Below are 21,858 nucleotides of genomic sequence, written 5' to 3'. Positions count from 1 at the left end.
TATTCTTTGAGCAACTGATAGTTAGGAAAACGCTCCTTATATTGTATCAAATACAAGGTCACACATCTTTTTCAGCAGAGGACACTGCATTGACTTCATTTTTAGTTGCTGCTGTTTACTGTATTTAAAATACAACAAATCAAGATCTGCTGACTTGGATCCAATCAAATGCTCACTGTGGGTGTATAAAGGAAAATATTTTATCTGATTGATAAAGCAGAATAAAACTGTTTTCTCTCATGTTATTTCTGTCTCTCAGTAACATCCACTTACAAAGAGCACTACTGGAAAATCTGGATGGCCTTTAAAAATGTTGCTCAGCAGGAAATGGATTTGTTTTTGTAGCTCTGCTGTCTGTAGGGGGAACTGAGCTACTAAATAAAGTAGGAACACATACCGTACACGCTGCCAAAATCACCCTCTACTCAAACACCTTTTCCTGCAAGGGGTTTTTACACCAGACATCGTGGTATGCATGCGAACTCCTGGCAGTAATGTACGTAGTTTCCAGAACACACTAATGCCTGAAACAAAAACAGCCACGTTAAAAACACATTTTTTATTCAGATTTGACCAAAAACTGGCATATTCAGAAACAATTAACACATTTCTAAGACTAGTCAACAGAAGAATATTTCTGTTGACTAGTCTTAATAAAAGAAAAATATTAATTTTAATAAGAGCTTAACCTCCTAACTGTTGAACAGTTTTTCTTTATTTCCTCTGGGACTTTGATGGTTTTCCTGCTTTTAAATTCTGACAAGAGAGAAGTTGTCATCTTTGGACCAGAACTTCCTTCATCAATTACTGGATCTCGATGAAACTGAAGTGGCGGGAAAGAGTTTAACACTGAGGATGGACACATATCAGAACCCGACAGATCCGTAAATAAGTGAATGACTAAAATAACTCGTTACTATTTCCAGTCTAGTAATCTCATTAAAGTCACTTTTCCGAGTCATTGTGTGTTATTTTTGTCATTTTATGTGGTAAAAAGGTTTATTGCTACTTTCCTCTTGTCTCGGGGAGTGGCGCCCCACCTGTCATACCTGCAGCGACACAAACATAAAGAATGGAGGGAGGAGAGACATCCGAGGTTTCTAGCTGGAAATAAAAGTATAATTTACAGGCTGTCAGCTACAGTTGATAATATCCAGGCTGGTCGTTCCCTCTGTGCTGGAGGCAAAGTGTTGTTGCTACACCCTTGAAAATAGGGGAGACAGAATAACCACAGTGACTCTCAATGCCTGGAGGAAGAACCATGACTGCCCCCTTGTGGTAGACGGAGGCACTACTAGTCAGTTCTCCCTGATGTACAGATCAGTTTCCTTCAACAGAATAACACACGTTGATACAACATGAAAAATAACTCTTCAAATAGGTTCTTACTTTTTTAGGATTATGCCAATTAATATAGATTAATATTTATCATAACCTTTTTTACATAAAATCTCAAAACTGATGTTAAAAACTACTTATTCACTGTTAATATTAATTTAAAACAAAAATGTTAAGTTGCAATTTTATATGATTCTACTCCTGCTTTGTGTTATGCTAAAGGCATAGCATAACTATTAGCATAGCATACAGCCGGCCAGCAGGTCTAAACTCGATACAGCGGTGTTACGGCCCGAAGCCTTTCCTCTGGGTCCTCACTGCTGAGACCCAGAGGAACAAATTGATCATGTGACCAATTTGTTATGGTCAAATTAAAGCCTAACTAGAACTACAAGCAACTTTCAACGGGGTCCAAGCCCATTGTTGCAAGTTGACAACTCAGTGAAATCTGCTGTGAATTAGTGCTATAGAGATAAACTGAAATGAACAGGTGAGTTCATCGCCCTGATCTTCAACTGGTTGGTTGATTAAACAGGAAAAACTCTTCTCTGAGTTTTACAGTTTCCGTCTGTCAGTAACATCAACATTATGTCAAATCCAGAAGGTTTCTTGGAAATCCAGACAGCTTTTGGAAATGTTGCTCAGCAGGAAATGGATTTGTTTTGTTTGTGTAAATCTACAGTCTGAAGGGAAACCGAGACATTATTCTGGCACATCATACACCCTTTAATGTTTACATGAAATCAAGTAGGAAAACATACCATAAGTATGTTGAGCCAAAGGGTAAGTTGTTGTTCCTTGGAAATGGTAAAAAATATTGATTGTGTGACCAAATAGGAGTACAGCATCGTTTAATAACGTTTGTGAAGGTAGGAACCTGGTGGGTACATTGGTTGGACTGTTTGAACTGCTTCCCTCTGGGAGCGTTTCAGATTCATCCAGACTGTCCAGCAGCTTCGTCCCCATCAGAACGGCAAACACTCTGCCAGACACAACCGCATGCAAACACGCTCTGACACCAGACCAAACATTACCTAAAGTCTACCTCTTCATGCCTTCTGGTCAACATGTTCATACTTTTTAAGGAAGTATGTCATTTTAAAATCTGATCCAGATTTTTAAAAATGTCTGCTGCTGAACCAATACCTTACACCCAAAGCCTAATGCTTACCGTATTAGTCCAACGTAAATGACCCTTAATGCTGATCCTACTAAGCAGCTCTTTATAATTCAAGCTTTTATACATTTGTCCAAAACTATGACTGTGTATCTTTCATGTCAGTTTTTCATCTAACCACATTCCTAAAAACTTAAAACATTTTAATTCTTGATTTTCCAGTTTAATTTACGTTGTAAAAAACACATTACCTAAACCAGTTAAATTTTGCTTTTGTAATATGCTCCTGCGATTTCTTTACAATAAACTCCAAGTTCTTTCCTCTTTTCCAAATGTTCCCGTGTTTATGCCCTTTGCTCTTCCTCTTGCAGACGTCCTCTTGGTTGCATTGAGTTTTTCCTGTGATGTAATGCAGGACATCTTCCAGTCGGTGGTAGACGCTTCCTGTTTCAGGTCATTTGTAAAAATCTAATTCTTAATGTTATTACAGAGGCATCGCTCTGGTCCTCCTGGCCTTTTCCATAGTTAATCAGATTTAGTGCAGCATCGCCCTCTTCTGGTCGGGACGCAGCTGCATAAGTGATTTATTGAAGAAAGTTCAGGTACAATTTTCAAATGTATAACTAAACTAAACTGTTATAGTTTTATCTTATTCACTGATTCATACGTTTCTTGCTTTAAGTCAAAGTTACATCTATAATGCAGCAGTAATGATAGCATTATATTCTGGAATTAAAATGTCATCTCCATCTCTTTTTGCTCTTGGATCTTTTCATGTGTCAGGAATGGTGTAATAAGTTCAGGTTGTGTTTAGATTCATTTTATTTTTTTAACTCGGACACATAAGCCACAAGCCCCAATATAATTATCCTGGCTGCATTTTAGTCTCAGTCCAAAGGCAGGCAATAAGAGACGCACATTTACATTCACTTTATACCAGAAAGCAATATTTAAACATTCAGAACAGTTTCATGTAAAACGTTACCACCAACAGGCACAGACCCTGTTCTGGTTGAAACACAGAGTGAGCCAAGAGTCCAACCTGGACTCACATTATTCTTTCTTTTCTACCTGAAATGAATCAATAATTTTATTCCTAGTGATGTTCTGTGTTTGAGAACCAACAGAAACTTTCTAACAGGAAAAACCATGAAGCTTATTCAGAAGGTTAAACCAACAGGAGGAGATCTAATGTGGGAAACAGAAGACAGCGGATTTAAAACCTTCACCACATAATAACTTATTCTGCTTCTTTCTGTTCGATACATGTGCTGTAAAATCTTTCAGCTTGTGATTTAAAAATTAACTGTCCTCAAACATTTTACTTTTTTTAAGGAAAACTAGATTTCAGCAAAACCATCTCAGTGAAGATTGAGACATGACATGTAATATTTGCGATTCTTCTATTTCTTCCACTGTAAACTTTTGACTGCTAACTTGTTAAAGTGGAACATGAATTACATTAATACTTGTTATGGTTTTACTTGCCAGCAGTAAATGAACAGATCAGATCTTGTCCTTCCAGCTGCTCCTCTGGTCATTCAGTATTTTGACCATCTTGTTTTCTCAGGCCCTCCAGTCTCAGCACCATCTCTGTGTCTCCACTTTCTATCAGTAAGTCCAGATATTTGGGTGCTGGATCATCCTTCAGGTCAATCTGCTGCAGTCTGACAACATGTTTGTAGATCTCATCAATGATCTGGGACTTCTTTGCTTTCTGATGTTTTATTTCCTCTTCCAGATGATCTGAAAGACTAATATTGTTCTCACTTTTGGTCTCATTCCTTTTGTACTTCTGCCTCACATCCAGAAGTGTCATCTCAACTCTTTTTGTTTTGGTCACATACCTCCACTCTTCTTTCACGTGAGCTGAAACGGGACACTTGTTGGTACAAACAGCACAGAAACCGTCTTTTATCACCTCACAGTCTTCTGGTGTCTTGGCGACTGTGCATCCAGGATAATGACAGTTTTCTTCACAGACGGTGCAGCAGAGGGCTCCATCATAAAAAAACCACAACCACTTCCCACCCCCGATGGGTTCTGTGTCTTTATAAACTTCATCCATTTCTACAGCGAAGCTTTCATTGTTTTTCACCTCTCCTACATGGTTCTGTAGAGCTTTTTGAATCTGTTTGATTTCCGCTACCTTTAAATCCGTCAGCTGGATTCTGTCCTGCAGGTTCTGGATGCAAGCTTTAAGTCGGCCGTGCTCATGAAGCTCTTCAACTGCTGCCAAAATCATTCGACCCTCAGCTTCTTTCAGAAAACATGTGAACTTCCAGAGTTCCCTCTCTGATAATTTATAAGCCTGCTCCAGCTCGTCGGTGTTTCCAGTCCGGTCTTCATGCTGCCGGTTATTAAACAGGAAGTAAAATGGTTCCCTCTTTTCATTTTTCATAAATTTAATTTGTGTAGTTTCCAGATCTTGCATAACGTTGCTGTGATTTTGTCCATCTGAGTTTGTGATTAAAATGACTGTGCATTTGTCCTCTTGTTCTGCAAACAGAGACATGACTGAGTCGTACGTGTGTTTCAGTCGGCTGCTCTGCAGACTGTCACCTGCGTTCAGCACCAGGCACACAACTGCTACTTGGTCATCCATGTCTGATAACTGTTCTCTGATAACAGCATCTCTTTCAATGCCTTCATGTCCAGCAACATCAATGATGGTCAGAGAGTAGGGCAGAGATTTATCTTCAAAACCAAAGATCTCATAAATCATCACATCTGTTGCCTGATGTCCTTCCTCCTCTGTGACCTGGAACCAGATTTTATCATCAAACCTCACTCCTATGATGTAGTTCAACAGAGCGTTTATGAGAGCACATTTTTCTGCTCTCGCTTCACCAATAAGTAATATTTTTCTGTTCATCTCGTCCATTTGTTTTTCACCGACAGTGACTCTGGTCAAAAGTCCAGACTTCTCTTTTTTTACTCTGAGCTGATAGACAGAAGGACATCCTGACTGGATCAGAACGCTTTTCGAGATCATTCCTCCCAGACAGATGTGAGTCCTGCAGGAATCAAAGATATTAGATCAGTCAAGGTTATCAAGTGAGAAAAATATGAAATGATCAAAAAAGTAAAAGGTTTCAGATGTTTTGAACTAATTTTCACTGAGAGAAGATGGAATATTGAGGAATCAAGAAGACATTTAGTTTTCATGGGTTGTCTTTCTAACAGAAACTAATGCTGCGTTCACACTGCAGCCTGAAGTGACCCAATGCCAATTTTTTGTCAACTCGGTTTTTTTTTTTTTGCTGTGGCTGTTCACACTTCCAGATATATGCAACCGGTACGTGATCTCCACTGTGAACGGGCAACGACCCGAAAGTGTCCTGCATGAGCAGTAGAGGGCGCAACAACAGAGCGAGAAGTAAACATGGATGCTAACGGTGGAGCATAGCTTACAGTTGAGGTTGTTGTCCGACCGGAGCAGCAAATTAACTTAATCCTCATTATAGTCTGTCATGGTTGTTGTTTTTCTTCCCGCTTGAGCATATAAAGATGCAGAATAGTGAGATTTGTCTGGTGTCAATGACATCCAGGTTGGATGAATGCGAACTGGACTTTGGGTCACATTTGAAAATATTGGATACGTATCGGATATCCAAGTGGCCTGGGTCACATTTGGAAAAAAAATCCAACCTGTGTTGTTCATGAAAAGATCAGATACAGGTCGCATTACGGCAAAAATATCAGAATTGGGTCACTTGGGTCGCTGCAGTGTGAACGTAGCGTACGTTGTATTTGTGGGAAATGGGTTGCTGTGAAAGCCACTATTTGATGTTTTTACTCACCAAATAGTTATTTGTGTACATCTTTGACGCAGCTCCTCTGCTGACGGGCCCAGCTCGTTGTTCCTCAGGTCCAGCTGTCTCAGACTACATAACTCCAACAGCGTGAGGGCATCACAAATATCCTCTGACAGCTTACAGTCACAGACCCTTAAGCAGAGAGGGAGATATAAAAAAGTTTTTTTTTCTGAAAGCTTTAATGTAGGACAAAGCCTAGATCTTTCTGTTAGTCAATAAAAACTGACCTTAATGTCTCCAGTTTACAATGTGGACTGCTGAGTCCTGCTGATAGGAGCTCCATTCCTGAATCCTGCAGGTCATTGCTGCTCAGGTCCAACTCTTCAAGACTACAGGACTCCGATCCAAGAACCGAGGACAAAGTTTCACAGCTTCCCTTTGACAAGTTACAGCAGATAAGTCTAAAACGAGGAAGAAACGTTTGATATTTACACTGTGTGTGTAAATGACTGAAGGTAGTGTGAAGTGCTTCGGATCAAAAACTCTGGACTTGATAAAGCGTAGTACAAGTACAAGCCATTTACCATGAAATTTGTTTTTAAAGATTTATTTCCTATGATACTGATCAAAGATATATTGTAGTGTTGTCTACTTTCTAATTAGCTGTTGGGTGTAGCAGTGTGGTTTATGTCATTTATGGCGTAATGTTACAGTCCGACTGCAGCCTCATCACCTCGGTCTCTCTTCCTGCTGAAGGGCTTTACTTGTCTGCCCAAAGTCACTGTCAAACAGGGAGGCTGCACTACCTCATTTTGAATGTCTGGAGGTTCTTTACCAGAGATTTGGAACCAGATAAATTACTTCAAGAAAGTTACTAAGTGATGCTTTAAAGGCTCACAGCCAGAGAAAACGAGGTCCTGCTGTTTTTTAAACCACATTCTTTAAACTTTAGAGATTAGAAAATATCAACAATCTGCTGCTCTCCTACCGTTTTTAACTGAAGCAACATGGAAACCATTGACTAATTTCTTAAAAGCAATGCCAGTGCTCAGTCTCTCACCCATAAGATTCTGGCTGGGAAAACGTCCCATTATAACTTAAAAAGTCGAGCAGTTCTGACCTGAGAGTTTCCAGTTGACAGTGGGGACTCTTTAGCCCAGCAGCCAGCAGCTCCACTCCTGAATCTCTGAGGTCATTGTTACTCAGGTCCAGCTTCCTCAGACTACAGGACTGAGAGCTAAAGACTGAGGACAGAGCAACACAACTTCTCTCTGAAAGGTTACAGCCAGTCAGCCTGGAACAGATGACATGATGAGTGAAACTTCAGTAAATTGTTTTTTGATAGTCTTGTCATAATAAATGTCTGCTGAAGCTCACAGTGATGTCTTGGAGGTTTTGACCACTGGCAGGAGAGCAAGGAGAAACTTTTCTGAAGGGAAGTATTTTTTCAGGTCAAAGACATGTAGATCGTTTAGTGATGAAAGTAATATGAAGACCATCGCTGACCAATGAGAAGGAGACAGTTCATCCACAGATCCTGTTTCTGATTTCAGGAACTGCTGGACCTCGTCTACTGGAGAACTGTCCATCAGCTCATTCAGACATGGGAACAGAGAGATTTTTCTTTCTGGAGAAGGACTGTCTCTGATTTTATTTTTAACGTGATCAACAGTTAGCTGCCTGCTCTGTGAGCTACTTCCTGTCTGTGGAAGTAGATCTTTAAGATGAAGCTGACTTCTTTGCAGAGAAAGACCAAGGAGAAAGCGAAGAAATGTGTCCAGGTGTCCATCTGAACTCTTCACGGCTTTGTCGAGGATTTCATAGACGGTTTCCCGTGGGTGGTTTTGGCTGTAAACTAAGCCTGGAATTCGGAAAGTATTTTTTGGTTTGTTCCTAATGTGTGAGACGACAAACAGAGCAGCCAGAAACTCTACTATGCTCTGATGGAGGAAGCTAAACACTTTCTTTCCATTCATTTTCAGACAATGCTCCTCCTTGAAGAACTGTAAGAATACTTCTGGATATACAGAAAAATCATCGAAGCTGTTAACATCGTCCTCCTTTATGCTTTCCACAGAAAATGACAGGCCACCATTTTCTAGCTGGTTGAAAGCAAGTTTCATCAATGTCTCGAGGTACTTCAAGCTTTTTAGTTTGCCAAACTTTTGTTTCATGGTTTGGATCTGAACCATGAGGATCTCAATGTAAATCCCAGTTAAAGTACTGGGCAGTTCTCCTCCAGTGCTGGTCTTTAACATGGGCTGCAGAACCCCAGCAGTGATCCAGCAGAAGACTGGGAGATGGCACATGTACCGCAGGCTAGGTGACATCCTAATGTGGGAGATGACCCTGTGGGCCTGCTCTTCATCTTCGAATCTCTTTCTGAAGTACTCCTCCTTCTGTTGCTCAGAGAATCCTCGGAGCTCTGTTTCCATGTGGATGAATTCAGGAGGAATCTGGCCAATGCCTGAAGGTCGGGTGGTGATCCAGAGGCGAGCCGAGGGAAGCAAGTACCCTCGAATCAGGTTCGTCACCAGCGTTTCCACTGGAGCAGGTTTTGTCACATCAACAGGCAGTTTTTCTGCAGCAGTGAAGTCCAGTGGAAGTTTGCTCACATCCAGGCCATCCAATATAAAAATGATTTTATATTCACTCTTATCAAAATTAGAGTTTCCTGATGTCTGCAGTGATGTGAAGATGTGGTTAAGTTCCTCCTTTGTCATGTGCACAGTTCCAGGAATACATGTGTGGATCAGTTCAGACAGACTGAATGTCTCCTGCCGTGGAAAATTCACCAGGTTAAGCATGAGGGGAAACATCAGATGAACATCCTGACTGGTTCTGTTTTCTGTCCAGTCAAGAACAAATTTGTGAACCAAGAAGGTTTTTCCCATTCCTGCCTCTCCGCCGGTCGTCACTGTTCTGATGTTTGTTTTTGCTCCTGACAGGTGTGTGAATATGCTGCTGATTTTTGGTTCAGACGGCTTTCCAAATGCCATTTCAATTCTTCTGATGAACCTGGAGATAGGCTGGTCTCCTGCTGCTGTGATGCACGGCTCAGTGTAGACTTCATCTAAATTGGCTGTATTCCTTTTTGAAGTCCACCCTTCATGTATACACCTAAATGTATCCTGGAGGTTTGATTGCAGCCTTTCTTTGTAGTTTCTAACAGGTTGTGAATTTTCCATGTCTTTGTAGGACAGAGACACACATGGAACAGAAAATTAATCAGTAACTGGTTTCTTCTATATAATCAGTCCACAAAACAAACTTTGATAAATCCTAACCAGCTGCCTGATGAATTACCTTGCACAGGTCTGTGGATGTTTGATAATTTATCCTGGAGGTCATTTCTGTAGATCTTCTGGAGGTTCTTCTTCAGCACCTCCACAGCCCAGCAGTTGTACTTCTGCACCATCTGATCCACTGTCTCCTGTCGGTCTGCGTTCTCCAGGTGACTCTTTGGGATGAGTGGAAGACCATCAAGGTCATCTGTCTGCTGCAAGAACCATTTAAACCTACGAAACTCTTCATCTCCCAGCTCCTGTAGTGTCTCAAACAGCATTTGTTTCAGAGCCATTGGGTCCTGCTGGACACAGATTAAATAGTTTTGATTTTAGCATTTTTTTATTTTCAATTTTAAACTTCAGCTTCAGGTTGCATAAAAAGCAGCCAGCTTTGATTAATAGCAGGTATATGTATATCAAGGAGGCATGTGAAATCAAACCACAGGTTGTATAATGGAAAACATTTCCTGTTGTCTTGATGTCCTAGTTTGTTCTTAGCAGTGAGACTGAATGGTTTCCTGTTTTTGCTGGTCAACCTTTAGTTTCAGAGAGATCTATCTTCTGTGTTCATCACTCATATGAATAATCACATGTAAATTAGAAATGCCCTGAAAGACACCTTCTGATTACAATGCATTATTATTATTACTTTTAGGAGAACTGTTGGAAACTAACTAGAGGCAGGCATTGCTGCCACGGTTATTCAGACATGTTGTCTCACCATTTAGTGTTTTGTTCTTATGCCACCTTTAGAAATGGGATCCCTGAAATGTTTTGTACACTTTAAGTTTCATAATGTCTAGCAGAATGAATCTGTCTTTATGTATGAGGCCCTAGATGGTCTTTCCGGTCTGGTTTTCAACGACACCACAGCGTTCAGTGTGACTTCATGTACATTCTAGCAATGGTGCATCAAGATATTCTGTCTTGGTTTTTCTGCACAGAGTGGATCGTAACATACAGAATGTAATCCTTTACATGATGGCTTTTAGAAATACAGCCAGTCCTGTTCTCATCTAACCACTTCCTTCCTCACTCTGTGAACATAACAGCAACATTTAAAAAGGTTTGAGAAAAGGCTTCTGTTCTTTACTCTGTCAGTCTGTTACTGATTATTTCCATATAAATAAACCTTCCAGGTTATAAAATTCATGACATGTTCTGTGCTCCTGGGGAGAATACAGCTGATGAGATTTAGTCAGTCATAAGATTTCTGTACTTTTAACAAAGTTGAACTCACCAGTTAAAGATCAAAACTTTGTAACAGCTGCAGATTTTGGTCTGAAGTTCTTCACATCATCAATCAAACAAACAGTTAAACAAAACGTTCCTCAGCTTTCAAAACATTGAATCAAACTCAGCAACCTGAGCAGCTACCTGTCACATTTTACTTCCAGTGCAAACAGCCATGGTCACATGACACAGAGAGCACACCCAGACAAGGTGCAGCAAGCTCACAGTATGGCAGCACTTTCCCATATTTACTCATTGTCCTTGGTGTCAGCCGTCATTCATCTCTATTAGTTTAAAACTACACTGCACCAGGTAAATCTTTCCCTCCATCACCTTAACATTTTGATACACCAGTTAAAAAAATACCTTTAGAGATATTAGTTCATCACTCTGGCTTACTAGAACTTTTTCTCCCTGAAGTTCACATAATTTTTACTAGTCCTGACTAGCAGACACTGGCTGATGACTTGGGCTAATTAGATGAAAATTATACCTAACTAGTCAACATTTAAAACCCCAACATGAGGACTTGCAAAAATGTGTACAGTGTTCAACTTCTGCATCTAAAGACCTGTGAGTTTGGTGGTAGCAAAATATTGAGCTACTTTGGGCAAAAGTTTAAATTGTAGTTTTAAATGTAAAGAAAGAAAATATGACTGATTGCATAATTGAATAAATATACAAATGTCTTGCCACAGAGTCCCAACCCACGCTCTGCCGGTGATGGTTTGTTGTTTGGGGCCAAATCTAGGTCTGTGTTGTGCATCAGCTCACAGCTGCAGCAGAGTAAAGTCACTAAACATGATGGTTCTCCCATCAGGTTCGGTTTAAATCAGCCAAATGGACTTTAACTGCTGATGCAAAACAAGAGAGGCAACTTGCATTTATTTACTTTGTTTAGTTTGTGATATAAATTCCAGATAAATCTCTGTGTTATTGGTCAGTTGCAGCGGCATTTAAAGGGCCACTGCAGTGGGATTTACAGATGCTGACTGCAGCAACCGCGTTTTGGGGTAGATTTGAACATTCAAGCTTCTGGAACCAATAAATGCAGTGAGTACAGGTTTTCAGTAAGGAAGTGGATGATGTTCGCTGAGCTTTGTGTGCCAAGGGTGAGTTAGTTAAACATTACTTTGTTTTGGAAACGAGGAGCACTTTCACCTTTGACCTCCCAACAACGCTGAGGTTCAGTTTGATCCGTTCTGTCTGGTAATAAACACTTTAGACTGGGACAGATGCTTTAAAATATTGTGCAACAGTTAATAATTAACACAGATATAATTCATAAAATACAATCTAGATAGATAGATAGAGAGCATTTATTATCATTGAACAGGATTCAACGAAATTTCTGTTGCAGCTCCCGTGCAAAAAGTCAAATATATACAATAAAAATAAACAAACACACAATAATAATAATAACAATATATACAACTAAATTAACTAAAGGCACTCAACCATCCAAAGAAGTAGCAGCAGGTCCAATTATGGCAAAGTACAGATGATGTGACAGTGCAAAGTGCAGAACAATATGGCTGTGTGGGGGTGGGGGATATGTATGTGTGACTGCGAGGTTATGATATGTGTGGGAGGGGGGGGCGGCAGGGAGTAATGGCTCTGACGGCTGTGGGGAAGAAACTGTTTCTCAGACTCTGTAGATTAGAAACAGTTTCTAATCTACAGAAACTATCTTTCTGTAGATTAGGAACAATAATCTACAATTGTTTCTAATTGTAGATTTTATTTTGGATTGATTTTTATTTTCTGGACCCAATCATCACATCCAGACTGGTTCTGGGAATATTATCCATTACTAGATTGTGCAGAATACGTTCATTGTCTTAACTCAGGAGAGTAAATAATCCACTTTTATTAAGATTTTCTTGGATTGTCATTGTTAAATTTGGGTTTTAACCTGCCTTACTGTCCATTTAAATTGTTTATGTTATTACATTTAGGCATTATTTGCTTTATTTTAGAAATTTCAAAACTAAATTTCAAGTGTTTGTCTAATATTTTCCCCCAGTGTATTTGCTGATAGAAAAGCCTAACTGACCATCAGCACAAGGTGGCAGCGCTGCACCAGCCTCCTGTAAATCATGGGGAAGCTGTTTGCCAAACCTTAATTACTTTAAACCAAAAACTTCACAGTAATCTGTTTTCATATTCTGAATCGAAACCCTGTTGTTTTATTGAAATTTAAAGACAGATTTGGACCACAGAGACTTTGTCCTGGTCCAGGTCCGCCTCCTCATTTACATACAGCTCTACGTCACATAACGTCAGCATATGGCTCCCCCTGCTGGAGAAACGATTAGAAAATTACCAGAATAAAAGATCATGTTAAAAAAAAATCTGTTGTAAAAATGTAACATAAAAGGAAATGAAAAAAGCTTAATGATACAAAACCAAAAAACATGAAGTCATGAGTAGCTAAGGAACATTTTCTGATCTCAAAAAGTATTGTGATAATTCTTTATCAGGATACTTTTAAATATTAATTTAGATATTAATCTGACTTATGTAAAAAAGAAGCCAACCAACCAGTCAGGATAAAAATATACTTTTTATTGTTCTTCTTTTGATGACAGCAGATTATTGTCACAGACAGAATTTCATCTTTATGAGTAAAACATGGCAGAACTTTATTAACCTTTTGCTAAAAATGACATCCGAGTCATTCAGTTCCTGAAAGCAGATGCCTCAAGGCCAAACACACACACACACACACCCTTAAAACAGAAACTCACACACTGGCTCATCAAACTACTGCTAAATGAAATATAGCTTATTTATTTTCAGGGTTTTGTGCGCAGAAAGATTCACTGAAAGCTGAGGAAGCTTTGTTTTCTGAGCGGGGAAAGTTACCGCCTCCGTTTCCCTCACTCCTCTTTAGAAACCAAAGATCCAAACAATCTCCATGTTTTTCTCACTGCATTTACTGATGTGCAAATTTCTGCATAGCTTTGAAGCAAAAAGCGACTACGGCCCTGTCTATCTGAGAACTATAAAACTTTAAACTCCTCACAGTCAACTTTCAAGAAAAAGTGTCCAAGTTAATATTTTCTGATTGTTCTCACAATAACGGCACAGATTAAGGTGAAATAAAGAAACTTTTTCACTTTTCAAGGTCGCTGATAAAACGAGACTGTCGGCACAGACACAAACCTTCTGGCAGCAGATTGCAGCTGACGCAGGAACCGCCTGAATCAAACAGCAGAACATTAAAAACTTCACATCACTGAACATTACAGGCCAGCAACCATGTTTAAACTGTCAGAAAGAAACCTCACAGAAAGGAAAACCAACTACAGGAACAATCTGGGATCATCAGCATATCTGTGATGTCTTAATACTGTGTTCAAAAACAAAGACAACTTCACAACAAATGAGCTAAAGAAGTGAATTTACTCTGATCCAGACTCGTTAGACCAGGAAACCGGGACATTTTGATCCTTCCAGGGAACGTCGTTCAGCTTCCAGTCCGCTGCCCAACACCAAGTTCTTCCTGAACCCGAAACTTTCTGAGAATAAACGAGTTAATAGCTTAAAAATGTTCCCTGTAGCAGAAGTGGCAGCAGGACACCTCAGGTGCTCTGTGACTTGGTGATCTTTAACCGGTGAATAAAAAACAACTGGACTTCCTGTTAGCAGCTCCGGTTTGCTCAGATCGTCCCTCTGAAGGTTAAAACCTGAGAACTTCAAGGCTTATTGGTGAAGGTTTGGTCAGTTAGTTACAGCTCCTGTTACAACAGCAGGTTTAAAATCTGATCTGGAATGAGGATGATGAGGTAAAGAACACCTGTCGAGCCGGACCCCGACCAGGTCTGTAGTGTGATCCAGCATCGACAGTAAAACGGACTTCAGGAGCAACCCAACATTACAGAAACCATTTTAAAACAAGCCAGTCATCACTGACAACGTGCAAATTAAAAACTGAGACATCAGATGTTCAGTAGTAAGGCCCGATGTTCTCGTAGCCGGCATAACTCGGCCAGTCAGGGAAGAGCCCGTGTGAACAGGTGGGGCTGCCGTACCGGTCGAAGTGGATCCCAAACTGTGATGAGTCCGAGTGGCGGTTTTTCTTCATGTAGGACCAGACGATGCGGTAGTTCTTACCCTGGTTGCTGTCCCAGTACTCGTTCCCGCTCACCTTGTAGCACACAGCGAACTCGACTTGCTCGTTGGGCCACATATCGGCGGGCAGAGACACCTCGAAGGAGAAGGTGTCGCTGTACGAGGTCGGGTACGTGTCCTTCACATATTCACAGCCGACATCCGTGTGGCTTTTCCACGAGTCAAAGGTCACCCGAACCATCACAGACTTCTCAAATGATACATTTTTTACTTTAACGGTTCCTGCAAAGGCCTTCTCCTTCAGCATGCAGTGCTCCAGGCTCACGAGGTTCTGCTCCAGGTTCTGCCGGAATAGCAGGTAGTCTGAGGAGGGCTGAGTGAAATCCAGCACCAGTTTGTCCTCCTCCGTGGACGACAGCGTGAGCTTGGCGCTCAGCATCTCCTGGATGTTCACAGGGATTTTTATGGGGTCCGTGAACTTGGAGAAGATCTTCACCTTCGTTAAGGACAGACCTTTGTGGTCGGCGAACGTAACACGTTTCTTTTTCTTCGTGTCTTTGTTGGTGATGGCGCCATCTTCAGGCTCAGTTTTGTTGATGCAGGTTGTGTCCTGGAACCTCAGGCAGGAGCTTCGGACTGACTTCTGTACCGTAGAGGGTGTGCTGAAGACGAACTCCTCCTTGGACAGGAAGAGGGGTATGGTCACGTCCATCGGCATGTCGGGCTCAGGAGGAAACATGAACAGAGCACTGAAACACAGAGAAGTCAGACCGTTAGTGTCGAGTGAGAGCTTCAAAAGGTTATTGCTCCTCTCGTTTCAGCTCTGGGATCCTGCTACATCTGTCGTTTTCCTAACATCTGGTCAATGCTGCCTGTAGAAAAGTTGGCTGTATTCGGTTCTAGACTCAATTTTCTCAAGAGAAAAAGAAAAAGTTGAATTTAAAATCAATTTTTAGAAGTCCTTTCAACCAATCTGAAGACTTTAAAAATATAATTGAAAATCTGAATTTGTCTTCATTCAGATTTTGAATGAAGGCAAAAAGCAATTGGTTTTCTTTGGTCAAGACAACCAAAGGGATTTCTACAGGTGTGGGGGCCACATTCTGGCCCTGGAAAACACTCCCAAATTCAGTGTGTTCATCTCTACAGTTCATGAGAAACACACAAAGATTCAGGACAAAAACATTTCATTGCTACCACCCGTCCAACAGCAGAGGATAAATGGATTATTTCATATTTTCTCAGGAGGTTTTGCTGCATATTTTGGTTGCAACGTCAATGAAAACCTTCGAGTTTCAGCAGAAAGCTGAGCGCCGATAGGAGGCATCAGAGAAAACAAGCTGCATTGTTTGGACACTGCTGTGCAAACAGAGAACAATGAAGTCTCTGCATTTAGGTTAACAGAAATCTGCACTCAAAACCGAAACCCTGCTGTGGACCCCCACCACCCACTGCAACACAAACAGAGAGGGGCCCGACACCACCCGGAGGGGAACGCCCCAAAGAAACTTTCTGCAAATGCCCCCAATGAACTTCCAACCTGTTCTTGGAGTCAAGAACCGAACAGCTGGTCGGTTTCAGCGTTTTCTGATCTGGAAGGGAATAAGAGTTTAAGACTGTCGGACAATTTTAGCTCTAAGGACGGTTTGGTCAATGCAACACACAACCCAGTTTCACTCAACATTCAGATGAAAACCTCTCCAGATCAAACGTGATGTCAGAGGAAACAAACATGGCCGACTGGCTGTGTTTATAGACCACATTTAACAGAGAAAAGACAATTTTAAAAGAATACGTCTTCAATGTCCACCGGGCTTCCTGCTGCGTCACGGCAGTTGATGCGTCTCGTCTACGTTAGATTCTCCTCCGTGTTTCCGTTGCCTCACTTTCTGATTGACTAATTGTCACATTCAACCGGCTGCGTTTTCATTTGACCTCAGGGAACAACACGCGTACGCAGCAATATCTGGTTTACACAATCTGACATGCTGAATATCTGGACAAAAATCTGACATGCTGAATATCTGGACAAAAATCTGACATGCTGAATATCTGGACAAAAATCTGACATGCTGAATATCTGGACAAAAATCTGACATGCTGAATATGAAACAGCAACTGCCAAGATCCTCATGTGTGTTTTCAGGAACAGCAACATGGTAGAAAATGATCTAGCATGAAATCCAACCACTGATCCATCAGAAGAGGCAGTTTAAACCAACAGAACCACTGAGTGTTGGGGGTCAGAGGACTGCGAGTCCAGTGTCACGTAGAGACTTGATGCTGCAGGAGTCCGGCGCTCAGAGCGGATCCGCTGATCTCGTTTGATCTGGCGGATACTGATCAGCAGAATCTGATCATCATGCTGACCTTCTGGGTTCCCCAGAAGCTCTTTGGTTCCGCCATCCCAACAGCAGACTGTGAACGCACACAGGAACCTCCATGCATGTAAAACTTCAACTTTTTTAAAGTCCATCTGTAGGTGAACGTTTTTCTCCACTTTGGTTCTAAATTTTAAAGAAAGAGGAAACAAACAGTATTTAAAATGTTTCTCTGCCTTTAATGTAAACAGCTGTGACCTCAGCAAAGTAAGATTTTAAATCAGTTACATGAGATGAATTTAGTGATTCTGAGTCAGAACTCCGAATATAAACCAAACAGAACGCCACAGACTCAGTTCACCAGAACTAAGGACCGGGTCAAGGACGGGACCCTTCGACACCACAATCAGATGACCACCAACATGCAGCAAGGTCACGGCAAGGTCACCACCATGACCAGGTTGGCTGATAAACCAGCCATGTTTCCTCTGGGAGGTTTCTGCTCACACGACACCAACCGGGCCGAGAAGCACCATGTGACGGGCCTTCCAGCCCTCAATTATTCTCTGCTCAATTATTCACCAATGAAGATCATCGATGTCTTCAGATCAATAACTGTGACTGTATTATTTACAGCTGTAAAAACTTTACAGAACAGTTTCTACCAAGTATGTTTGACAACAGCAGGAGCAAAATAAACGTTGCGGAGCGAAAATTATTCCTTTCAGATCCACGTTGTGATGTTTTGGTTCTGATCAGAACTTCTTTGCACCTGAAGCCAGAAACTGAAAGATTCCTGAATGAGAGGAAGCTCTACTGCTCTACGTTCAGCTCAGAAAGTCAAACTTTAACTGGTTCCTTCCAGCTGTGGATTAAACCACATTATTGACACTCAGACCAGAAACTTCAATCTGAAGCCGTTTCAGGTTTTATCGAATATCCAGTAAAACCGGGTCAGCACAATGTTTGCTCGTCTTCACTAGGAAAGTCTTTCACTTTGAACACATTTTCACAAATTTCAGTGAATTTAAAATGAATATTTTGTCTTTAATGTTTGAAATTGTGCACATAAAGCCTGGAATGAGCTTGATATCCTGTTATTTGATCCTGGCTGGTTGCTGTTTGCGTTTCCACCGTTGGTCCAGAAGGAGATCAGATGTTCATGACAAAGTCCAGAACATGATTATGAAACTAAGAGAAATCAGATCCACTCTGTTTGCGCTGCAGCAGCTATGGTCTAAAAACCAAGTAAAGTCTTGGAAAACTGTGATAAATGTTAAATGAGAGAGTCAGTGGGGAAACCAGTGGCCACTTCACTGTAGCTCTAATCTGAAGAGACTCCAAACCTCGTAGTGTTTTTTATTTTTATCTTGGAACGTTAAAACATTCTGATAAAACCAGAAATTTATTTAATAGAATAAACAAAACGGACTTTGACTGCGCTGGGTTTGATTTATTCCTCTCATCTCGTTTCTGTTATATCTGATATAAAATAAACGGTTATGTAGATTAAACTGGGAACTGAACTGAATATATTCAGAGCTTGGCTCCCTGCTGCCTCTTATCAGGTCTGGTTTCTGGGGCAAACTGCTGTGACCCGCTTGGCCCGGTTTGGCTCTGGTTGCTGCCGTGGAGACACACCTTCGGTGGCATGACGTAACCGGCTTACATAACCCACGATGGTCCTAGTTCAATCACCAAAACTCAACTTTTTGCTGTGCCGACATGTCAATTGATTTAGAAAGCTCTTTAAAAACAGCCGTTAACTGGACCAAAGTGCTGCACCGGATCCACAAAACCTGGTCAGAATGAAAACGGAAAATAAATTCAGTTCATCTCAAATCCGACTTCACTTGAAAACCACAAACAATATGAAACAACCTGATTCCTCCATTCTGGCTTCTTTCAGATCACATCCATCTCCTCAGGCGGCTGAAGCAGCAAATATCCTGCAGGAGAACCGGGTCGGCTTGGTTCAGCACAGCAGAACCAGCCAGAGTCCAAATGGATATAAAGTGTTTAAATGTCTAGTCAAAGTCATTTCTCTGCTGCCACGTTTTGATTCATGAGTCTGATTTTGGTTCAAAAACTAAATAAAAATAATTCCACTGAAAATCAGGATCGATGGATCCTGACTGGATCCTGACTGGATCCTGACTGGATCCTAAATGGATCCTGACTGGATCCATAATCAGAACAAAGACATTTCAAAGCTGGATCCAAGTAGAAAGTTATCAGTTCCTTCCTCATAACTACAACTTTCACTTTTTAAAATCAAAACTAAAGATTTTCAACAGGAAGTCACAACATCACATCTGAAACAGTAACTGAACCAGAAGCCTGAACCGGATCGTTCTTTTCGTTAAGTTCATTTATCTGATTCTGAACCGAACAACGAGTCGGACCTTTAAAAACAGGAAACACGTTAAAAACAAAAACCCACCGGGTCGGAATCCGGACCGAGTGGCACATCTTGAGTTTGAACTTTGGTGTCCGTGACCCACTTCCTCTGCGTGGATCTGACCCACATCAGGAAAACCCGCTGCGGAGCCGCAGCTCAGACTTTTCCTGTCCAGAACCAATCCAGCCTGCTCGGTCCAGAAGAACCTCCGAAACAACGCGGCGCATCCTCCATGTCTGAGCTGTTCACGCTGTTTGCGCTCAGATCTGTCGCTTCATGTCTGCATGAGCGCGTTTCGTTTCACTGCTGCCTTTAAATCCCGTCTCCTGCTGTTTGAACCACTTTCTGACGCCGGAACCGCTTCGGAACCACGCTACCTTTCACGGACCCAAAATCAATCCGGATTTCTGCAGCAAACTGCAGTTTTAACGCTGAGAGCGGATGGTGCGTAAAAAACAACCGCATCCCGTTAAACTGCGGCTAAAGCAGCAGGAATATTGAATCAAACTGAATTCGTTCATCACGCAGCAGCAGAACCAACTAACGGTTCTGTCTGTTGGCCGTTTTCAATTCAAGCTTGCGGCTCCGGAAATTCGGTTTTCTTGAATGTTTGTCCGGATTTTCGGTGTTTAAATCGGATCTGTTGCTTCTAGTTCTGCTCAAACAACAAACAACGCAGCGCAATAATCCGCAGAGTTTGCGCAGGCCGCAGGGCCTCGGTGCGGAGGTTTACCTGGAGCAGGTTCGGAGAAACATCTGCCGGGTCGCGGTTCCGTCCCCACCGACACACCTGATGGGCCTGCCGCCCCTCTCAGCTGTCACAGAGCAACTAGGAGCCGCTGCACGTTTCAGTCTCCATTTCAAAGACCCACGCAGGAGCCACGTGAACACGTCCACGCAGCCAATGAGGGCGCGCGCAGGCGGAGTGATCACCGGAGAGACGGTCTGCTTTCTGTGGAGGAGGGGCAGGCTGGGCCCGGCCTGAGGAACCTGGAGGAACCTGGAAAAACCTGGAGGAACCTGGGATAACATGGAAAAACCTGGAGGAACCTGGAAGGTTCTGGATAAATGAACTCATGAAGCTCCTCAATATGACCAGACACGGTCCAACTTGTCTTTGCAGCGTTTATAGAAAAATTAAAAATTTGAAAAATTAATTTATTTCACATTAATTCATCACATATTTAACAAACAGATTAAAACAAACTGCTGTCCAGCTGTATGAATGGAAAGTTCAGTGGAAGGACAAAGTGTCATAGAAAACCACAGCAGTGAGATCAGCCCATGGTTCTGCTGAGGTTCTGGAAGTCCAGGTTGGTTCTGCCCGGTTCTGAGGTTCTCCTTGAACTCCAGCATTAAAACTTCTGCATGTTGTCAAAAATGTGATTATGAAAATTCAGCATAACTTCCGGTTTAATGTTTAAAACTGATGTCAGAAAGTTTAATATTGTAAAGACTAAAGAAACAACATAAAGACAAAATATCAAGTTTTCAGCAAAAGAAACAATTAAAACATTTTCAATATAAAACTTATTAGGCCTGAAGCTCCTGTATTTAATGTGGAGAACTTCTTCCTGTGCTTTGATCCCAGGTTATTTTCCACGCAGCCCGAGTGGACAGGAACACTAGAGAAACAAAGCTGCTGCAGAAACAGGAGGTCTCACTTTGACGTAAACTGAAGGTCTGCATTTTAGGTTAAAAGGTGAATTCTTCATTCAGTGAAGTGACTCAGGTGGAACAGACACAAGTTTTAGTCCAGTGAGAGAAGAGATGCTGCATGATAACTTTACTCTAGTAAAAGTACTCGAGTAAATGTAACTAGTTACTGTCCACCTCTGGCGTCACATCATCCACTCAGTTTGAATAAATCCGTTTTACTAAATGAAAGTCTAGAATGACTTTATGAATAAATAATAATAAACAGTTTAAAGCTGAGAATCACAACCAGAAATCATGAAAGTTGGAGCCAAACTGTCCTTCAGACCCGAGAGGAAACTTTTAATCCAGATCATGAAGAACGATCAGTTCAAACATCAAATTACCTTTTTATAGACTTAAAATATGTTCACAAATTCATTAATACATAAATATTTAATCTGAAAAAACTCTTAAGTTATTTGAAAAATATTATCCTTGTTCAGAAATACAAATATATATTTATGCTCAAAGAAAACTAATGTTTTCATAGAAAAGACAGAATAAGATAAATCCTGGTGAGACCAGAATAAAATGTGTTTTCATTTGTTTAGGAACGTTTCACCTTTGACCTCCTTCAGGTTGGAAACTCTGCTTGGTTTAGTTTAGTCATCAGAATTTCATTTTGAGT

The 21,858-nt window shown here is 41.2% G+C and overlaps 2 protein-coding genes across 4 annotated transcripts; both read right to left on the bottom strand.

Annotated features, from left to right (window-relative positions):
- Window positions 1–456: 456 nt before the first annotated feature.
- LOC102228242 (NACHT, LRR and PYD domains-containing protein 12-like) lies at window positions 457–10,891 on the bottom strand. Of its 3 annotated transcripts, XM_023338327.1 has the most exons (9): window positions 10,741–10,891; window positions 9,520–9,802; window positions 7,591–9,403; window positions 7,334–7,507; window positions 6,501–6,674; window positions 6,259–6,405; window positions 1,128–5,472; window positions 690–1,049; window positions 457–524 (listed from the first exon to the last, which is right to left on the bottom strand). In XM_023338327.1, exons 2-7 carry the CDS (start codon window positions 9,791–9,793, stop codon window positions 3,993–3,995), a joined length of 4,062 nt encoding a protein of 1,353 aa, XP_023194095.1. In that variant the 5' UTR covers window positions 9,794–9,802; window positions 10,741–10,891; the 3' UTR covers window positions 457–524; window positions 690–1,049; window positions 1,128–3,992. The 3 variants fall into 3 exon arrangements, with proteins under 3 accessions (XP_023194095.1, XP_023194094.1, XP_014329755.2); XM_023338326.1 differs by having other exon boundaries at window positions 690–5,472; XM_014474269.2 differs by having other exon boundaries at window positions 690–5,472; window positions 9,520–9,799.
- A 2,389-nt stretch (window positions 10,892–13,280) lies between these two features.
- Window positions 13,281–20,667, bottom strand: LOC102227989 (protein phosphatase 1 regulatory subunit 3B-like). Its single transcript, XM_023338590.1, has 2 exons — window positions 20,266–20,667; window positions 13,281–15,559 (listed from the first exon to the last, which is right to left on the bottom strand). The coding sequence occupies exons 1-2, from the start codon at window positions 20,562–20,564 to the stop codon at window positions 14,686–14,688; spliced, it is 1,173 nt and encodes a 390-aa protein (XP_023194358.1). The 5' UTR covers window positions 20,565–20,667; the 3' UTR covers window positions 13,281–14,685.
- Between the last annotated feature and the right edge of the window lie 1,191 nt (window positions 20,668–21,858).

This window comes from Xiphophorus maculatus, chromosome 8 (genome assembly GCF_002775205.1).
Source record: "Xiphophorus maculatus strain JP 163 A chromosome 8, X_maculatus-5.0-male, whole genome shotgun sequence".
NCBI lineage: Eukaryota > Metazoa > Chordata > Actinopteri > Cyprinodontiformes > Poeciliidae > Xiphophorus > Xiphophorus maculatus.
Note: the sequence above shows the minus strand (reverse complement) of the source record. Positions and strands in the feature narration are given on the sequence as shown.